General features: G+C 44.0%; 1 protein-coding gene across 1 annotated transcript in view; it reads left to right on the top strand.

Annotated features, from left to right (window-relative positions):
• The window catches only part of DOCK1 (dedicator of cytokinesis 1), a 236,396-nt gene that overhangs the window by 31,007 nt on the left and 189,604 nt on the right, over nucleotides 1–15,785 (top strand). Inside the window, exons 21-24 of the mRNA XM_062496598.1 lie at nucleotides 1,240–1,329; nucleotides 1,682–1,782; nucleotides 4,332–4,466; nucleotides 7,784–7,892. Coding sequence (XP_062352582.1) covers nucleotides 1,240–1,329; nucleotides 1,682–1,782; nucleotides 4,332–4,466; nucleotides 7,784–7,892 — 435 coding nt within the window. The remainder of the gene's footprint in view (nucleotides 1–1,239; nucleotides 1,330–1,681; nucleotides 1,783–4,331; nucleotides 4,467–7,783; nucleotides 7,893–15,785) is intronic.

The following is a 15,785-nucleotide window of genomic DNA, read 5'->3' as shown; positions in this document are numbered from 1 at the left end:
AGGTAGGAGTCAGGCTGGTTTTCCATTCCTCACAGGATATGGAATGCTTCTTGTAGCTGAAATCTCAGGATCAATTCCCTTCTGCTTGTGACATGTTCTTTCCCAATTGCACTCTGTCTCATCTATAAGGCAAAAAATTTCTTTTTGTCATTTTACTTCCCTGTGAGGGTGGGCAGGCACAGGGTGGAGTTCCCAGATTTGCTGTGGCTGCCCCTGGATCCCTGGCAGTGCCCAAGGCCAGGTTGGACATTGGGGATGGAGCACCTGGGACAGCGGGAGGTGTCCCTGCCATGGCAGGGGTGGCACTGGGTGGGATTTGAGGTCCCTTCCATCCCAAACCAGTCTGGGATGATTTGAGACAGATGTGCTGGAACCATCCATGTTTAACCCCTTCTTTCTCAACCCAAACTGAGCTGTGATCCAGCCTGGCTGTGCCCTGGAGGAAGGAGCTGCTCAGACACAGTCCCATCCCAGCAGAAGTGATGAGTATCTGTGGCAGTGCATGGACTCCTGGCTGGCTCTGGGAAGAACTCCTGAAGTTAGGAAGTTTTTGCCCCTGTGCTTGACTGGAAGCCCCTGGCACTAATCTGCTTTTCCTCTCGTGTTACACAGATGGGGGTGCCCAGCCAGGGGAGTGAAGACCTTCCTGTGTAGGTTTGGGGTGGGGCAGCAGCGGGGTGCTCTGTTCCCATGCCTGCATGTGTGATCCCACCTGGAATTGTGGATCTGTGGTGCAGCCCTGAGCTGGGATGTTCTGAGTGCCTTCCACAGCTCAGCTCCCACTTTCCTTGGCATGAGACTCGGTTGCTTGTGTGGTTTGTGCTCTGAAGCACCCAAGTTTTCAGCACTGCATGGGCCTGCTGGTGATCTTGCAGTTTGGTCTGCAGTGTGGTGAATCTGCAGCTTGGAAATTGTTGTTGGAGCACTGTCATAGATTAAAGTCCTTGTCCAGATGTGCCAAGTGTGATTTCTGACTTCATTTTTTTTCTGTTGGATAACCTGTGTATCAATAGTCAACTTCACTAAAAAGCATTTGCTGAAAAGAGAAGCGTTGGATTTTCCATCTGATAATCAACTTCCCTAAAAATCATTTGCTGAAAAGCAGAGCGTTGGATTTTCTGTTTTTCAGCTAACTTTTAAAATGCCTTTACTTTAGCAAAAATGTCTCTAGGAACCTGCGTGGAATCTAAATTTAATTTTCCTTTGGAAACGTGATGAGCTGTGTTTGTTTCTCTTTAGTTTCTTCAGGATACACTGGATGCCCTTTTTAACATCATGATGGAGAACTCGGAGAGTGAGACCTTTGACACTTTGGTGTTTGATGCTTTGGTGAGTTTGCAGTGGGGAGGGTCTGAAATGTGCATAAAATTGGGGAATAAATGTGATAGAATGAAGTTTATTAGTGGAAGAGATCTGAGCCGAGGGTTTTTATTTAGTTTAAAAGTCATATTTAAAGGTTTGGATCTAGAGGGAGTTGGGTTATAGCATGTCATCCTCCAGGAAAATAAGGAACACTCAAATCCAGTCATTTTAATGGAATAACAGCAGAATTTAGGACAGAAGCAGAACAGAAATTTTCATGTCAGTAATGTGTCTTCTCTGAGAAGAAAGGGGAATGGACAAAAATTAAAGACTTTTTTTTTTTTTTGAGAATAACACACTAATTATGCTGTTTTTTTAGGTATTTATCATTGGACTGATAGCTGACAGAAAATTTCAGCATTTCAACCCTGTCTTGGAGACCTACATCAAGAAGCATTTCAGTGCTACCTTGGCCTATACGTAAGTTGGAAAATTTACTTTTCCTAATATGACTTGGAGAATGTTTCCAGGTATTGTTGTTTAATTACTTGTTTAGGTAGATTAATTAGGAATGTGCCAGTGAGCTAGGGAGAGTGTTGAAGAAGACTGGGGGTAGTCTGTTTATTTCTTGAAATAAATTGGTAAAACTTTCAATCCTGTGGAAGAGATCTTGATTGTGCTGTAATGAAGAAGGGGATGATTTGACAGTTCCAGGAGTTTTGTAGGGAAGACAAAAGTAATTCTCACTCATATTGGAAAGAAATTGTCTCCATTTAAGATGCTTCAAATCCTGTTTGTTTGGGTTTTTTTGTGCCTTAAATGACATTGTACCCTTGATTATCCACGTTACTGTCAGTGTGGGGGAAAAGCAGGGAAGGACAAAAAAGCAAAAACCCATTATTTTTGTTGTATTGAGTATATTTTGCCTGTTGGAATCTTTGCTGCTGTGTTAGACTGTCAGAGTTGGAGGAGAAGTTTCTAATGGATATATTTGTAGTGCTGGGGGGAAGGCAAACCCAAAGCAGGAAACCTGGGGTGCCCTTTGCTGGTGCAGAGAGAACCTGAAAACGTTGGAAAAATTTGATTTAAAATAGTGAAGAATCATAAAATCAGAGCTGGGAGGGACCCCAAAGGATCATCAGTGCAGCTCCTGTCCCTGCACAGACACCCCAACAATCCCACCCTGGGCATCCCTGGGAATGTCCAAACTCCTGGAGCTCTGGGGCTGTGCCCATTCCCTGGGGAGCCTGGGCAGTGCCAGCACCCTCTGGGGATGAACCTTTCCCTAAATCATCCTTTAAATCCCAAAGATTGGAGCCTTCAGTCTCAGTGCTCCTATTTGGATCACTGCGTTGGCTCTGCTCTTGCAGCTCTGGGTGCAGTGAGCAGAGGGTGGAGCATCCTGCATTTCTCAGGAAGAGCTCGGGGTGGTCCTTGCATGGTTGGCAAGGAGAGCCCCTTGCCTCCTTTTTTTTTCTTTCCCCTTTCCCCCCCTTTTTTTTTCTTTCCCCTTTCCCCCCCTTTTTTTTTTCTTTCCCCTTCCCCCCCCTTTTTTTTTCTTTCCCCTTTCCCCCCCCTTTTTTTTTCTTTCCCCTTTCCCCCCCCTTTTTTTTTCTTTCCCCTTTCCCCCCCTTTTTTTTTTCTTTCCCCTTTCCCCCCCTTTTTTTTTTCTTTCCCCTTTCCCCCCCTTTTTTTTTCTTTCCCCTTTCCCCCCCTTTTTTTTTTCTTTCCCCTTTCCCCCCCTTTTTTTTTCTTTCGCCTTTCCCCCCCTTTTTTTTTCTTTCCCCTTTCCCCCCCTTTTTTTTTTCTTTCCCCTTCCCCCCCCTTTTTTTTTCTTTCCCCTTTCCCCCCCCCCCTTTTTTTTTCTTTCCCCTTCCCCCCCTTTTTTTTTCTTTCCCCTTCCCCCCCCTTTTTTTTTCTTTCCCCTTTCCCCCCCTTTTTTTTTTCTTTCCCCTTTCCCCCCCCCTTTTTTTTTTTCTTTCCCCTTTCCCCCCCCCCTTTTTTTTTTTCTTTCCCCTTTCCCCCCCCCTTTTTTTTTTTTTCTTTCCCCTTTCCCCCCGTGTAGGGAGTCAGAAACAGGGAAGAACTGAGTTCTGGCTTGAGGAGTCCCCATGGATGTGACAGATCCCTGCCCTCTCCTTGCCTTTTATTCTTAGAACATCCAACATGGCAAAGAGCTCCAAGCTCATCCAGCCCAACTTCAGCTGTTGCCCTGAAGTAAAGAGAGGTGGCCTTGGCAATATTTAAGTGGTTACTTGAAATTCTCAGGCAGTTTTCTCCTGCTCCAACAAATCCCCAGGCAGCAGGATCTCTGTGAGCTCGGTGTTGTTTTCTGTTAGTGGGAATAATGTGGAGCTTGTTTACTTGGAGTGGGGATGTTGGATCATGCACTGGAGCTGGGATGATTTAAAATGGAATTGCTTGTGGTTGCATTAAACCCCTGATTTATATTCATTGGAAGGGAGGAAGCTGAAATGGGATTATTTTGAAAATTGTTTCACTTTTGAGTTTGATAGGCTTTAAAATGGGAAAGGAGAGAATATCCAGCTGGTGGTATGTACTTGGAGAAATAAATTTTGCAAATTTTAGCCCAAAATCCAAGGGAAAGCTGTCTAAAGTGGAAGGCCTGGTTGAATGAAGAAGCTCATACTTTGTGTTAGTTCTAATGGCATGCTTGTATTTAATTATTTTTATTATTCTGATTATTATTAGTAGGTGCATCTTTCTCAGAGCCTGAATCTGAACATTCATCTGAACATCCAGCAGAAAATCAGCCTTACTGAGATTTGTTGTATTGCTTGTGTGTTAAATGAGACTATGGTCTGTGGTTTCTCTTTTTTTTTTTTTTTTTTTTTTTGCTCCAGAATAAGTTGCAGCTACTTACCAGCAAAACAAAACCACAATGAGTTTATTGGTAGAAAAATGAACTTTGTAGCTCTGTGGGCACAGAATTTTTCTTTAAACCTTTCAAAATGGAAATTCTGTGAGAATACTTGTAACTTGCATGTGGGTTTTTTGTATTTAAACAGAAAACTGACCAAGGTTTTAAAAACATACGTGGACAATGCTGAGAAGTGTGGTATCACTGATCAACTCTTCAAAGCCATGAAAGCCTTGGAATACATCTTCAAGTTCATTGTCCGGTCCAGGATATTGTTCAACCAGTGAGTACAGGCAGTGCTTAAACCTCCCACTGCCAATAATGCCCCAAAACTGCCAAAATTTTACAGCCCATCAGTCACAATTGCTTAGCATTGCACTGTTTTAGAAATACTCTTTTAGGAGAAGGGTTTTCCCTCTTTAGCAGAGATCTGTATTTTCAGTAGCAGTGAATTGGTAAAATCATGATGGTTTAGGTCTCTGAACAATTAAAGCTTGGCACTGTTTGGGGAAACTTCTGTTCCTGTATTGTGTTTTATACACAAGATGTTACAAAAGTTATAAACCAAGCTGATGAGAACTTCACTTTTAGATTGAGTCTTTTACTGCTTGTTAGCAGTGGTAGCAACCTTATTGCAAGGGATTTATGTACAGCTCTTCAGTTACCATCTCTACCACCCTTTTCTCTAATTTAGGGCTTGGAATTTATTTCTGTAGGAGCCCTGCTGCGAGATTCATAAAATACTGGATGTCACTGAGGCTGTAGCAGGCCCTACAAATCACTTGAAAACAGGAAAAAAAAATAAATTCCCCTCTGGCTGCAGATTGGATTTACAGACAATCTGACCCTCCAGGACTGGCTGTGGGATTTCCCTGTGGGAAGCATGAATTCACAGCCCTTCAGTTTTGGGAAGACCCAGCTCTCCATGCCAAGGGATTAATCAGCAAAATCACTGAATGCAGAAGGAGTCTGTGATTTGTTGTGCTGCAGGACTGAAGCCCTGCCTGGGGGGTGTGATTTGGAGTGATTAAAATGCAGGAGTGTGGCAGGAGTGATTGCTGCTGCTCTGCTGAGGAATCACAAGCAGCAAGCTGAAGCTTTTATTCCAAAATCTGGCATATTTTTAACCTCAGGGAGAGGGTGGTGGGCTCTATGGATGGATGGAGCATTTTAGCAGTTACGTTCTGGATAAATCCATGGAAGTTCATCCCCTTAAAGCATGGTGGCACATCTTTGTTCACTACAGTAAAGGTTGATAAAGGCAAAATATTGCAAGTGACCTTTAGAAATATCTTTATTTGATTTCCTCAGTAATGGTCCCAGTGCTTTTGGTGTATTTACTACAGTCTTAAAATCCTCCAGGCAGTGCTGGAAGGATCAACCTGGTGTAAACCTTGTTTTCTCACAGCTGCTGAGATTTTGTGCTTTATCAGGTATATTAAATAAATAGATGTTACTAACTGACAGTAGGAACACATTTGTGACTAACTTGTTTATTTTTATTATAACTTGCTTTTTGAAAGGCAGAGCCTTTTGTCTGAAGCACTTTGATTTATTGGGCTGTCAAGTTCAGTTACTCTTTCTGTTGGTATAGGTTTCACCTCTCTAATCTGTTCAGGGGGACACTGAAATCCATTATGGAAATGGGGACTTAACAAGTTTTTTACCCTGCATAACCCCCAGTTTTAGCCTAACACGGGAATAGAAGTGTGCACAGCACACAGTTTAGTGGTTTGGGGTTTTTTTTTTCTGTAGTATTTATTTCCTCTGTGTCGAGGTTAAAATAAACTTCTTTCTATCTGGGGTTTCCAAAGGTTTATGAGCACAGCATTAACAATGATACACATTAACTTCAGTGTAAAGCAGCAGAAGCGTCCTGAACTCCATGTTCATACCAAGAAAAACCTGTTTCCAGCTGCAACATGGGATCCATCTTGATGTAGCTTTGGACTGGATGTTGGGAAGGAATTCCTGGCTGGGAGGGTGGGCAGGCCCTGGATCCCTGGAAGTGTCCAAGGCCAGGTTGGAGCACCCTGGGACAGTGAAAGGTGTCCCTGCCCATGGCAGAAGTGGGACTTGATGGGATTTAAAATCCCTTCCCATCCAAACCATTCCATGATTCTGGTATCTTGGAACGTGAAGGAATTGTACAAGGGTTGTACATAGCAAATTTTGGGATGAAATTCTTCTTCTGAGCTGCAAATGACATTCAGCACCTTCCTACTGGGTTTAATTCCAGGAGAAAATGGAGGAAGGTAAAAGGGAGTTGAACTTTTGCTGGGAGCTGCTCTGATGGGTCTTGGTGCCAGTTTGGGGGGATCAGAGCCAGTGGAACCAGGGAGGGCTTTGGACGCCCAGTTGCTGTTGTTGGATGAGGCCCTTGGAGGCAGTCAGAGCTGACAGGGTCAAGGTGGGCTTTAACCTGGGGAAGGAGTCATGGAATGGTTTGGGTGGGAAGGGACCTTAAACTCATCCCATCCCACCCCTGCCATGGCAGGGACACCTCCCACTGTCCAGGCTGCCCCAAGCCCTGTCCAGCCTGGCCTGAGGCCCCATGTGAGGTTTCTAACTCCCCCTGTTTAGGTTTCATCTGGGTTCCAGTTCCCTTTCTTTGGTCATGTTAAGGCTGAATAACCCTGGTGTAGGTGAGTCCCACGTGCTGCTCTCCCCGAGGAGGGGAGAGTTTTCAAGGATGAAGATGTTGTCTCCCCGTGGTTTTCCAGTGAGGATTGTGCCATCCTACACCTGAAGCTGGGCTGGTTCTGCATTTAAAACACTCCAGAGAATTCCAGGAACGCTCATTGTACCGGCGGCCCAAGTTCTTCACCTTGGCTCTATTTTTTTGGCCTCTGGTGTTGCTCAGGTGCCTCTGTGCAGTTTTTACCTCCCTGAAAGCATCTGAGAGAGGAGGCAGTGGGCAGCCCAGCTCTGAGCAATCTGCCTGAAGGCACAGGGACCTTGCTCCTGAAGCTGAGCTGGGGCTGAGTCATTCCTCTGTGTCAGCCGTGCTGACTCCATGGGAAACTGAGCCTGAAATTAGTGCTGAAACACAGTTTAACCTCAGTGCTTCCTTCCCACAGAAAAAAAAAAAAAAAGGCAGCATCTTTTTAGCAAAAAAGGGGTCGATGGTTTTTTTTTTTTTTTCCTCTTCCTTTGCCAGAGTTTGAGGTCACTCACCTTAGGCCACTGGTGGATTTTAATGATTGCTGGCAAGTTGTCTGGCTGCTTTCTGGCTTCATCAGCACAGAGCTGCCTGGCAAGGGTCCTGCCAGGGTGCAGAGGCTGTCCCAGGGCCATGTGGGCACAGGGAATTGGGGCACTGCTCAGGGATTCATCCAGCCCTGCTGCATGTGGCATTTCACATAGGCAGCTTTACAGTAAAAATCTCTTCTTCCTGCTGGCCCAGCCTGGCCAGTCTGTCCTGTCTTGAGGTGTTGTGTTTTGTTTTGGTTTGTTTTGTTTTTTTGGTGGAAGAAAGCTCTTGGTTCATTGAAGAAAGTTGTAGAAATTATTGAAAAAATGTAAGACAGCAAATGGCCAGATTTTTTAAAACAGTATTTCCATTGTGGTTTGTGCTGATGAAATCGAATTCTTTTTCAGGTTGTATGAAAACAAAGGAGAAGCAGACTTCAGGGAATCTCTGCTGCAGCTCTTTAAGTCCATCAATGAGATGATGAGCAGCAATTCTGACCAGACTGTCATAGTGAAGGTTTGTGCTTTCCACATCTCCAGTTCTGCATCCTAAACCACAGTATGGCAGTCAGTGAAGTGTTTGCTTGGGTTTGTGCTTAAAAGCTACCTTTACTTCAAGCCAGGTTCATTCTTGGAGCTTTTGCTGAAGGGTTTGTGATTGTGTAGAGAACTTTCTTGGAACAAGTAAATTTATGGACTCCTAGAATCATTTAAGTTGGAAGAGACATCTAAGATTGAGTCTAACCTTTAATTGCTTCAAAAACCTCACTTTTGTAAAAAAAAAAAAGAAAAAAGGACTTATTTTTGGGTTCAGTGATATTTGGCTTTTTTAATTTTTATAACCATTAAGTTGCTTTTAAGGCATTATATTTAAGATGCTGATGACAGTATAGATCCTCATATTTTAATGCATTTATTCATATCTGAGGCTGTCCAGGAACTTCAATATAGGATCTTAAGCCCTAGTACATATTTTATAAAGCAAATCAGTAGTGACTGAGACTGGAAGCTCCATCTTTCATCCCTTAGACCTTTTCTTGTGTCTCTTTAAAAACAGCATCTGCTTTTACTAACACTGGCTCATGCAATTGGGAAAGGGGTCTGTGCCCTCAAATGGTGCTGATATCAAAGAGCAAAAGCTCCGAATTGTAGGACTGGTAGATTTTAGTATCCAGAGGAGGCTGGATACAGAACTTAGTGGATCTTTTTCATCATGGAACACTACAGAGACTGCCCTAAATGTGTTTGATAAGCTGCACCTTGAACTTCTCCTTGTGCTTCCAACTAGAGTTTACAAAAAAGATGAAATCCCTCAGCCAGCCCTGCTGAATCAGTTGTGAGATGATCAAAGGGCTGAGATTTGGGGTAGGATTTGGGGACAGTTGGACTCTTCCTACTCAGGTGGTTGCAAAAACAGACAGTGGGAAATCCCTGTGCCAGTGGAAGAAGTTCCTGGAGGAGTCCAGCAGGAAAAGTCCTGAGTGTAAGCCCCCAGTCCTTTGTAGCTGAGCTCTGGGGCTCCTGATGCCATGCTGAGCACACAGCAAAAAGAGATAGTGGGGATAAAGCAGCTGAGTAGGAATATTTTATGTAGAGAGGCTGAGACTGGATCATCTGATAACAGAATAGGAATATTACACATTTCGGGCAAGCTGTGTTTTCATTTCATTGCCAGAGTGTCTGTCCTGAATGGAAATGGGCGTTGGAGGCTGTGGCTCAGAGTGTGCTGTCTGGGGTTTTACAAATAGGGAGGTTGCAGGTTACAGGAGTGGAATGTGAGATTTCTTTTCCTGAGACTCCAGGGCCTGCTGCAGGAAGGCAGATGAACATGAAAAAAAAGCTAAAAATGCATTTGGTTGTGTTCACCTGAGATGCAGGAAGGAAAAGTTATTGGCACGGACTGGGGAGATCCCACCAGGAGTGGTTCAGGTTCAGAACTCTGCAGACATGGGAAAAGCACAGCTCCTGTCTGTGTTTGTAGGGTGGCAGCTAAAGCTCTGAGGGATGAGCCAGTGTGAGGTTAAGTGTGCTTGAGGATGCCTTCCAGAACCTTGACAACCTTTCTTTCATTATTTACTGCTTTCATCTCCTCTGGACTCTAATTAGTGAGCTCTTAGAACACATAATTGTTCCTATTGGCTATTTGCAGCTTGTGAAATTGCTTTTATGATGTTCAGGTATTCACTGGAGCTCTGCAGTGTGAGCACCAGGCAGAAATGTGTGCTTCTGTTACAGAAAGCAAAACTATTGGATGGGTGGATAAATGTGGGGGTTTTTCAGAGAGTGTGAGTGCTGTGTATCCTACCTGGCAGAAATGTGTGCTTCTGTTATAGAGAACAAAACTATTGGATGGGTGGGTAAATGGGGGTTTTTTTTCGGAGGGAGGGAGTGTGGATCCTGTGCATCCTAGCTGGCAGAGCTGCAGGAGTGCTGGGAGGTGTCAGTGACACTGTGGGGGTGACATTAGAGGCCTCATTCAGCATCCCCATCCCTGCTGGAGGAGAGGAGCAGCAGATGGAGCTCCCGGGGCTGGGGGGCTGACATGTGAGCTGAAGGGTGGGCAGATGTGAGGCACTGCTGTCAGGAGGAGTGAATCTATCCCTGCAGGGTGCCCCACTTGGAGCTGGCACTTGGGGCAGGACACCTTGGAGCCACCAGTGGCAGAGCCATCGGCAGGGTGTTGGGGTGAGCAGGGGTGACACCCCACTGTCACAGGGCCTTGGAGCAGCCACTTTGTGCATGCTGGGTGCTCTGCTGGTTCCAGACCTCAGGAAGGGGTTAAAGGGGTGCAGGAGGTTGGGAATGCTGCACCCTCCCAGCAGGTGAGACACCGAATTCCTGTGCTCTGGGATTTGTACAAAGGGCAGGCATTTGCTGACTTCCTTTGGAGGGGAATTGAAAGGAAGTAAAGGAATTTTTCCTCTTTTCTGAAGTTCCAAGGGGGGTGTGGAGGCAGCCGTGGCAGCAGAGGGACAGAGCTCAGGTCCAGGGATGTGCTGGGTGCAGCCTCTGGGAGAGCCAGGGGAGGGGAAGGGAGCACAGGAATCACAGCTGGCATCTCCTGTGGGCACTGCTGGGCACCAGGATGTGAGCTGGGCACACTGGGGTGGCACAGAGAGGGATTCTGAGGGCAAGGAGATGCTCCAAAGGCTGGAACATCCCCTGGAGCTAGGCTGGGACACCTGAGGGTGCTCACCTGGAGAGGAGAAGGATCCAGGGAGAGCTCAGAGCCTGAAGGGGCTCCAGGAGAGCTGGAGAGGGACTGGGGACAAGGGATGGAGGGACAGGACCCAGGGAATGGCTTCCACTGCCAGAGGGCAGGGATGGATAAATGGGATAGTGGGAATTGGGAATTGTTCCCTGTGATGGCAATGAGGGGCTGGGATGGAATTCCCAGATTTGCTGTTGGTGCCCCTGGATCCCTGGCAGTGCCCAAGGCCAGGTTGGACATTGGGGTTGGAGCACCTGGGGCAGTGGGAGGTGTCCCTGCCATGGCAGGGGTGGGAATGGATGACCTTTGAGTCCCTCCCAACCCAAACCAGTCTGGAATTCTGGTGCTGCTGGATACTTTGCTGAAGTTTTGTGGAATACCAGTGATTTTTAAACAGATGAGTCCATCCCAGGTCCCTTTGTTGTGCAGGATGATCATCAGAGCTTGCTGTAGCAGTTTTAGGTTTTTTTCACAGATTTTTTATAAATATTGGGGAAGCTAAATAAATGTAGACAAAATAAAGTATGTTTGGAGAGAGATAAGAAGTTGCAACTGCCTACACAGAAAATTAAGGTGCTTTACATGGGCAAGGCAGATGCTTCTTTCACACATCCCAGTGTTTCCATTTCTCCTTGCACAAACTGGAATCTTTATAATTTATAAGCATGGAGCAGAACTGGAAATTTTCTCTGGGATGTTCCCAACTTTTTGGGCTGGATATACTGGATTTTTTTTCCTTGTCTGCTGGGGTAGTAGCCTTCAAGCTGACACAGAGTGAAAGTCTTGTGCTCTTAGCAAGAATTCCTCTTTATCTATTCAAATATTTATGTCCTCGTGGAAGCTGATGAGCTGCTGTTGACTGTAGGTCTTCAGTTGTTTTATATTTTGCATTTAAATTACTTTTTTTTTCTTTTTATTTGACTTTTTCAAGGCTTTGGGTACATGGCTGGCGGGGAAAGAGTTTCCTCAAAAGAAAGATCTCAGAATTGTACACGGACTTAAGGTTGGAGAGCATGAAAAGAGGCTTGGACTTTGTACCTCTTTTAGGATTATTGATATTCAAAAAGCCTTGAGTAAGGGAGCATTTATAGGGTTTATATATAGATATAAAAAAACAATAAAAGGTTGATTTAAAATTGACTGGTACTGCTTCAGCTATGGATTTTTGCAAGAAATAGGTGAAATTCTATATGATCTTGGAATGTGGTTTGAGCAGAGCTTTACTAGCACTTAAACCTCTTACAGCACTCTACTGGTGCTTGTACTTAGTTTCTTTTGGCTTTTATGTATTAAAATGTGTCGGAATTAAAATGTTGAGGTGCAAGAATAACCAAAATCCACCTTCACCCCAGGCTATAATCAGTCCTGTAGGTACCAGTTAGGGAAGGTGAGCTGATGAAAATGACAATGTTCAAAACAACACAGGTTGGGGGGTTTTTAGTTAATTAAATAAAATTTTGGGGGATATTTTTTTTGGTGTTTATGTTGTCTACAATGGAGACAGACATTTCAGGGCTGCCTTTTCCAGTTTTTTAAGGTGTGGGGGTGTCCAAGCTGGAGAGGGAAGTCCAAGCAATCATTTGAGCTGACATGTTGTGGTTGTTCTGTCAGTAACAAAAATTCTCCTCTCATGCTGAGTGGCAGTGGGCAGCAGCAATAACTTGGGAAGGGAAGCTTCCAGTTTTCATTTTTCCAAGCATCAGATTTTGACTTTGAGGGTCGAGGTGAGCAGCATTTGGTGTGTGCATGCATTTTTAATGGTTACAAGTGTACTGAGCCTTCCTGGGTTTATTCCTGATTTCTGCTAATTGGTGCATGATAATTATTTCCTTAACCTTCTCCTGCTGAAGCATGAGCTCAGCTGGAGCCTGAGAGTGATGTTTCAAGTGTGGAGAAAAAAGCAGATATTCCTTAGTCAGGGATTCCTGCCTCTCTTGGGAGGCAGAGGGAGCTGGACCAGCAGGGCCCCTCTGATATTTGCTGTTCTGATTTTGTTCAGGATGGCTGGGAAAAGGCTGGGAGCTCTGAATGATCTGAATTAAGGAGGTGTGAGCACTTTGTGTGTATCAAATCATGCAGTGTGTGCTCACAGAGAGCTGGGGTGGAAGACAAGATCATTTTTTAATGTGAATTCTCCTGTGCCTGCAGGTTCTTAATAATTCTGGTCACACTTCTTCCACATTTCTCAGTGTCCACTCTGTACTTGAATCTTCAGAATTTATTGCTAAAGCCACAGAAGAGTATTTAAATGAAGGCAGGGAAATAAAAGGTGCCTGAGAGGAAACCAAAAGACTCTGTTTCATCTGCAGGGCTTTTCCAACAGGTGGAATTCTTAATAAACTTCACTGCAGATTAGTTGAGTAACAAAATGCAGCTGTGGACTGAGGTTTCTGTGTCTCTTAGAATCCGTATGGGAAATTTCTCCAGGAGATATTTATTTGTGATGGTGCTTTGCACTGAATTTGGGCCGTTTTACATGGAATTAACTGCTTTAGTTCATGGGCTGAATAACTGCTCTAGGCTGGGACAAATCTAACACAGAGTTTAGGTGTTCCTGGATGCTGTTTGATCCAGCTTCTGACTGGGCTTAATTTGGTTTGGATGTGTTTAATGGAATGGCACCCAAGATAATGCTGGGGTGGAAAGGGAGGTGCTTTGTTGAATGGCACAAAAAGATGAAAATTAACATTAAAATCATGTTCTCAAATGGAGTCGTGTAAAACAAATTTATTGCTTTGTCAAACAGAAGAGTTCAGAAGAATATCCTGTATTTGGCACACAGTTTTTGTGCTTAATTTGGAGGCCAGGCGTGCTGATGGAAACAAATGGCTTTGGAAAATGCCAGTTTTAAATTAAGGAATTGTTTTTGCTTTTATGGACTGCAAAGAGCTGAACTTAAACCCCAGAAAAAAGCTGTGGTGTTCTGCTCAAGAATACATTTTGTTTAATATCTTGCAAATGCCATTTGGTCAGTCTAATGACAACCTCAAGTTAGTTGTTTGGTTTTTTTTTTATATTTTAAACAGCTACTGCAAGGATGCTTTTGTGGTACCTTTTTTGTCATTCCATTTATAAACCCAAGAATGGGATAATTTTCCATTGTTGCAGGATTCCTTTTCTGTCCTGCTTTCATTTTCCTCACCAGTGACCTACTGTAATTACCACAGAGGTGAATTCACTTTTGTATTAAGAGATCTCTCAATACTCTCAGCTGTGTAACAAACAAAAGTAAATGAGTAAAACTAGTTTTTTTGTTATCCAAAGTTATGCCAGAAATATTTTAAGGTACTTAGCAAGGTTGCCCTGTCTTATTTTAATGTGCTTTTATTTGCCTGATGACACAAAGTAAAGGCTTTTTGTTGTCCTCTCCTTTTGTGAAGAAATGAAAAACTGCAGAAATTTCCTTGAAAAGCAATTTCCTCCTGGTAGTTTTAGCAGTAGGGTCACTTTCTATCTCAGTAAATAAATGAAACTTATTCTTATTTAAATATTTAAGTGTCACAGTGACATTTTTTGAGGTTTTCCCCACCCTGTGAAAAAAACTGCAGAACAATTCCTTTCAGAGAATCAAGATACATAATTCAGATGAACTTTTAGAAAGTTTCATAGAAACTCCTTGAACTTTCAGATCTGGGCACTGTGCTGATTTTCCTCTTGGTAGATCCCATTCTTTACCCATTTTTGTCTCATTAAATTTGTCTGGAAGTGAACTATCAGTGGCAAAAAGGGCAGTGCAGGGGACTCTTCATGGACGTGCACAGGGGCCAGTGTTGGGAATAACAATTCCACTGCTCCTGATCTTACTGATTCTGACCTTTCTGAAGGGTTTTCTTTCCCCTCAAATGATGTTTTGATACCAACACTGAATTTGTTCCTTCCACACAAATGTGATTTCCCTGCCAGGGCAAGTTTAGGAGAACACAGTTAGCTGTTAAATCTGTTAATGTTCACAGGATATTCACTGGGAATGTCAATTCCATTGCACTTGATCTTACTTATTCTGCCTTTTTTTACCACATCTGAAGGGTTTTTATTTTCATTCAAATGATCTTTTGGTACCAGCACTGCATTTGCTCCTTCCACACAGACATCATTTGGCTGCCAGTTGTGGAGAAGTTCAGGAGAGCACAATTAGCTGTGAAGTCATTAGAAGCCCATCAATGAATTTATCTGAGAGGTTGCAGAGGGTCCTGCTCCAGACAGAGCTGCTTGGGATGATTTAGGGAATAAGTTGCAATTAGTCTGTGGAAGGATAAATCCTGGGAATTGCTGTTCCCTGCATTGGCTGTGCAGAGAGCTGTGCCATCAATTACTGCTTAATTTATTCCATTTAAGGCAAAGCTTTGACTTTTCTGGCCCTGCTGATTTTCACTGAGTGAGTTGTGTTTCTTGGCCCAGTTAATTGCCTTTTTCACAGATTTTAAAGGTATCCTTGAGGCACTGAGCAGCTCCTTGGCTTCTCCTGGCAGCTCCTGCTCAGAGGGAGTGTCAGCTCATGGTTCTTCCCATACTTGCTGTGCAGTAATTCCTTTTGCACACTGAAATGGTGGTCACAAAGGGGAGGTTGATGTTTATTTCTGTGGCTGGGATGTAGAGGATGAGCCACAACATGGAGAGTGCTCTGAGTTGGCTGCAGGCTGCCATGGCCCTGCTGATGCCATGCTGAGCCATGTGAATCACAGCCTGGGCAAAAAAAAGTAAAATCCCAATAACACCCCACAGCCAACAGAACAGTGAGTGTACAAGGAAATTCAGCTCAGGGAGAATATATCTATTATTCATGCCACACACAGGCTCGTGGCTGCTTTCACTCCTTTTCATCCTTCCCCTTTGCTGCTTTATTTGTGTGCTCTGTAGTACTGGAAATGACTGATTTTGTAACTTGATAAGGGGGGGAATAATTTGTCACTCCTTTTGCACAAAGAGAGAAGCCCCTTTGGGCAGCCAGATTTTTATTGCAGCCCAGCTTGAAACTGTGTGTAATTATTGAGTGCATGTGTGAGACTGATCCTGCCAGCTTTGGGTGTTCTTCTCATGTGATCACAGGGAAATTACTGCAAAATCCTGTTTGAACATTAAGGTTCCTCACTATTGAGGTTTTTTTAATGCTGGTTGGAATTTTCAAGTGGTTAGGGTATCCCTTTGTAACCATGGAATTAAGATTTTTGGGCTTAGTGTGCTGTGTTGCTTCTTGTGGAA

The sequence above is a fragment of the Cinclus cinclus genome, chromosome 7 (genome assembly GCF_963662255.1).
Source record: "Cinclus cinclus chromosome 7, bCinCin1.1, whole genome shotgun sequence".
Lineage (NCBI taxonomy): Eukaryota > Metazoa > Chordata > Aves > Passeriformes > Cinclidae > Cinclus > Cinclus cinclus.
The sequence above is the reverse complement of the archived record's forward strand: the minus strand, read 5'-3'. Positions and strand labels throughout refer to the sequence as shown.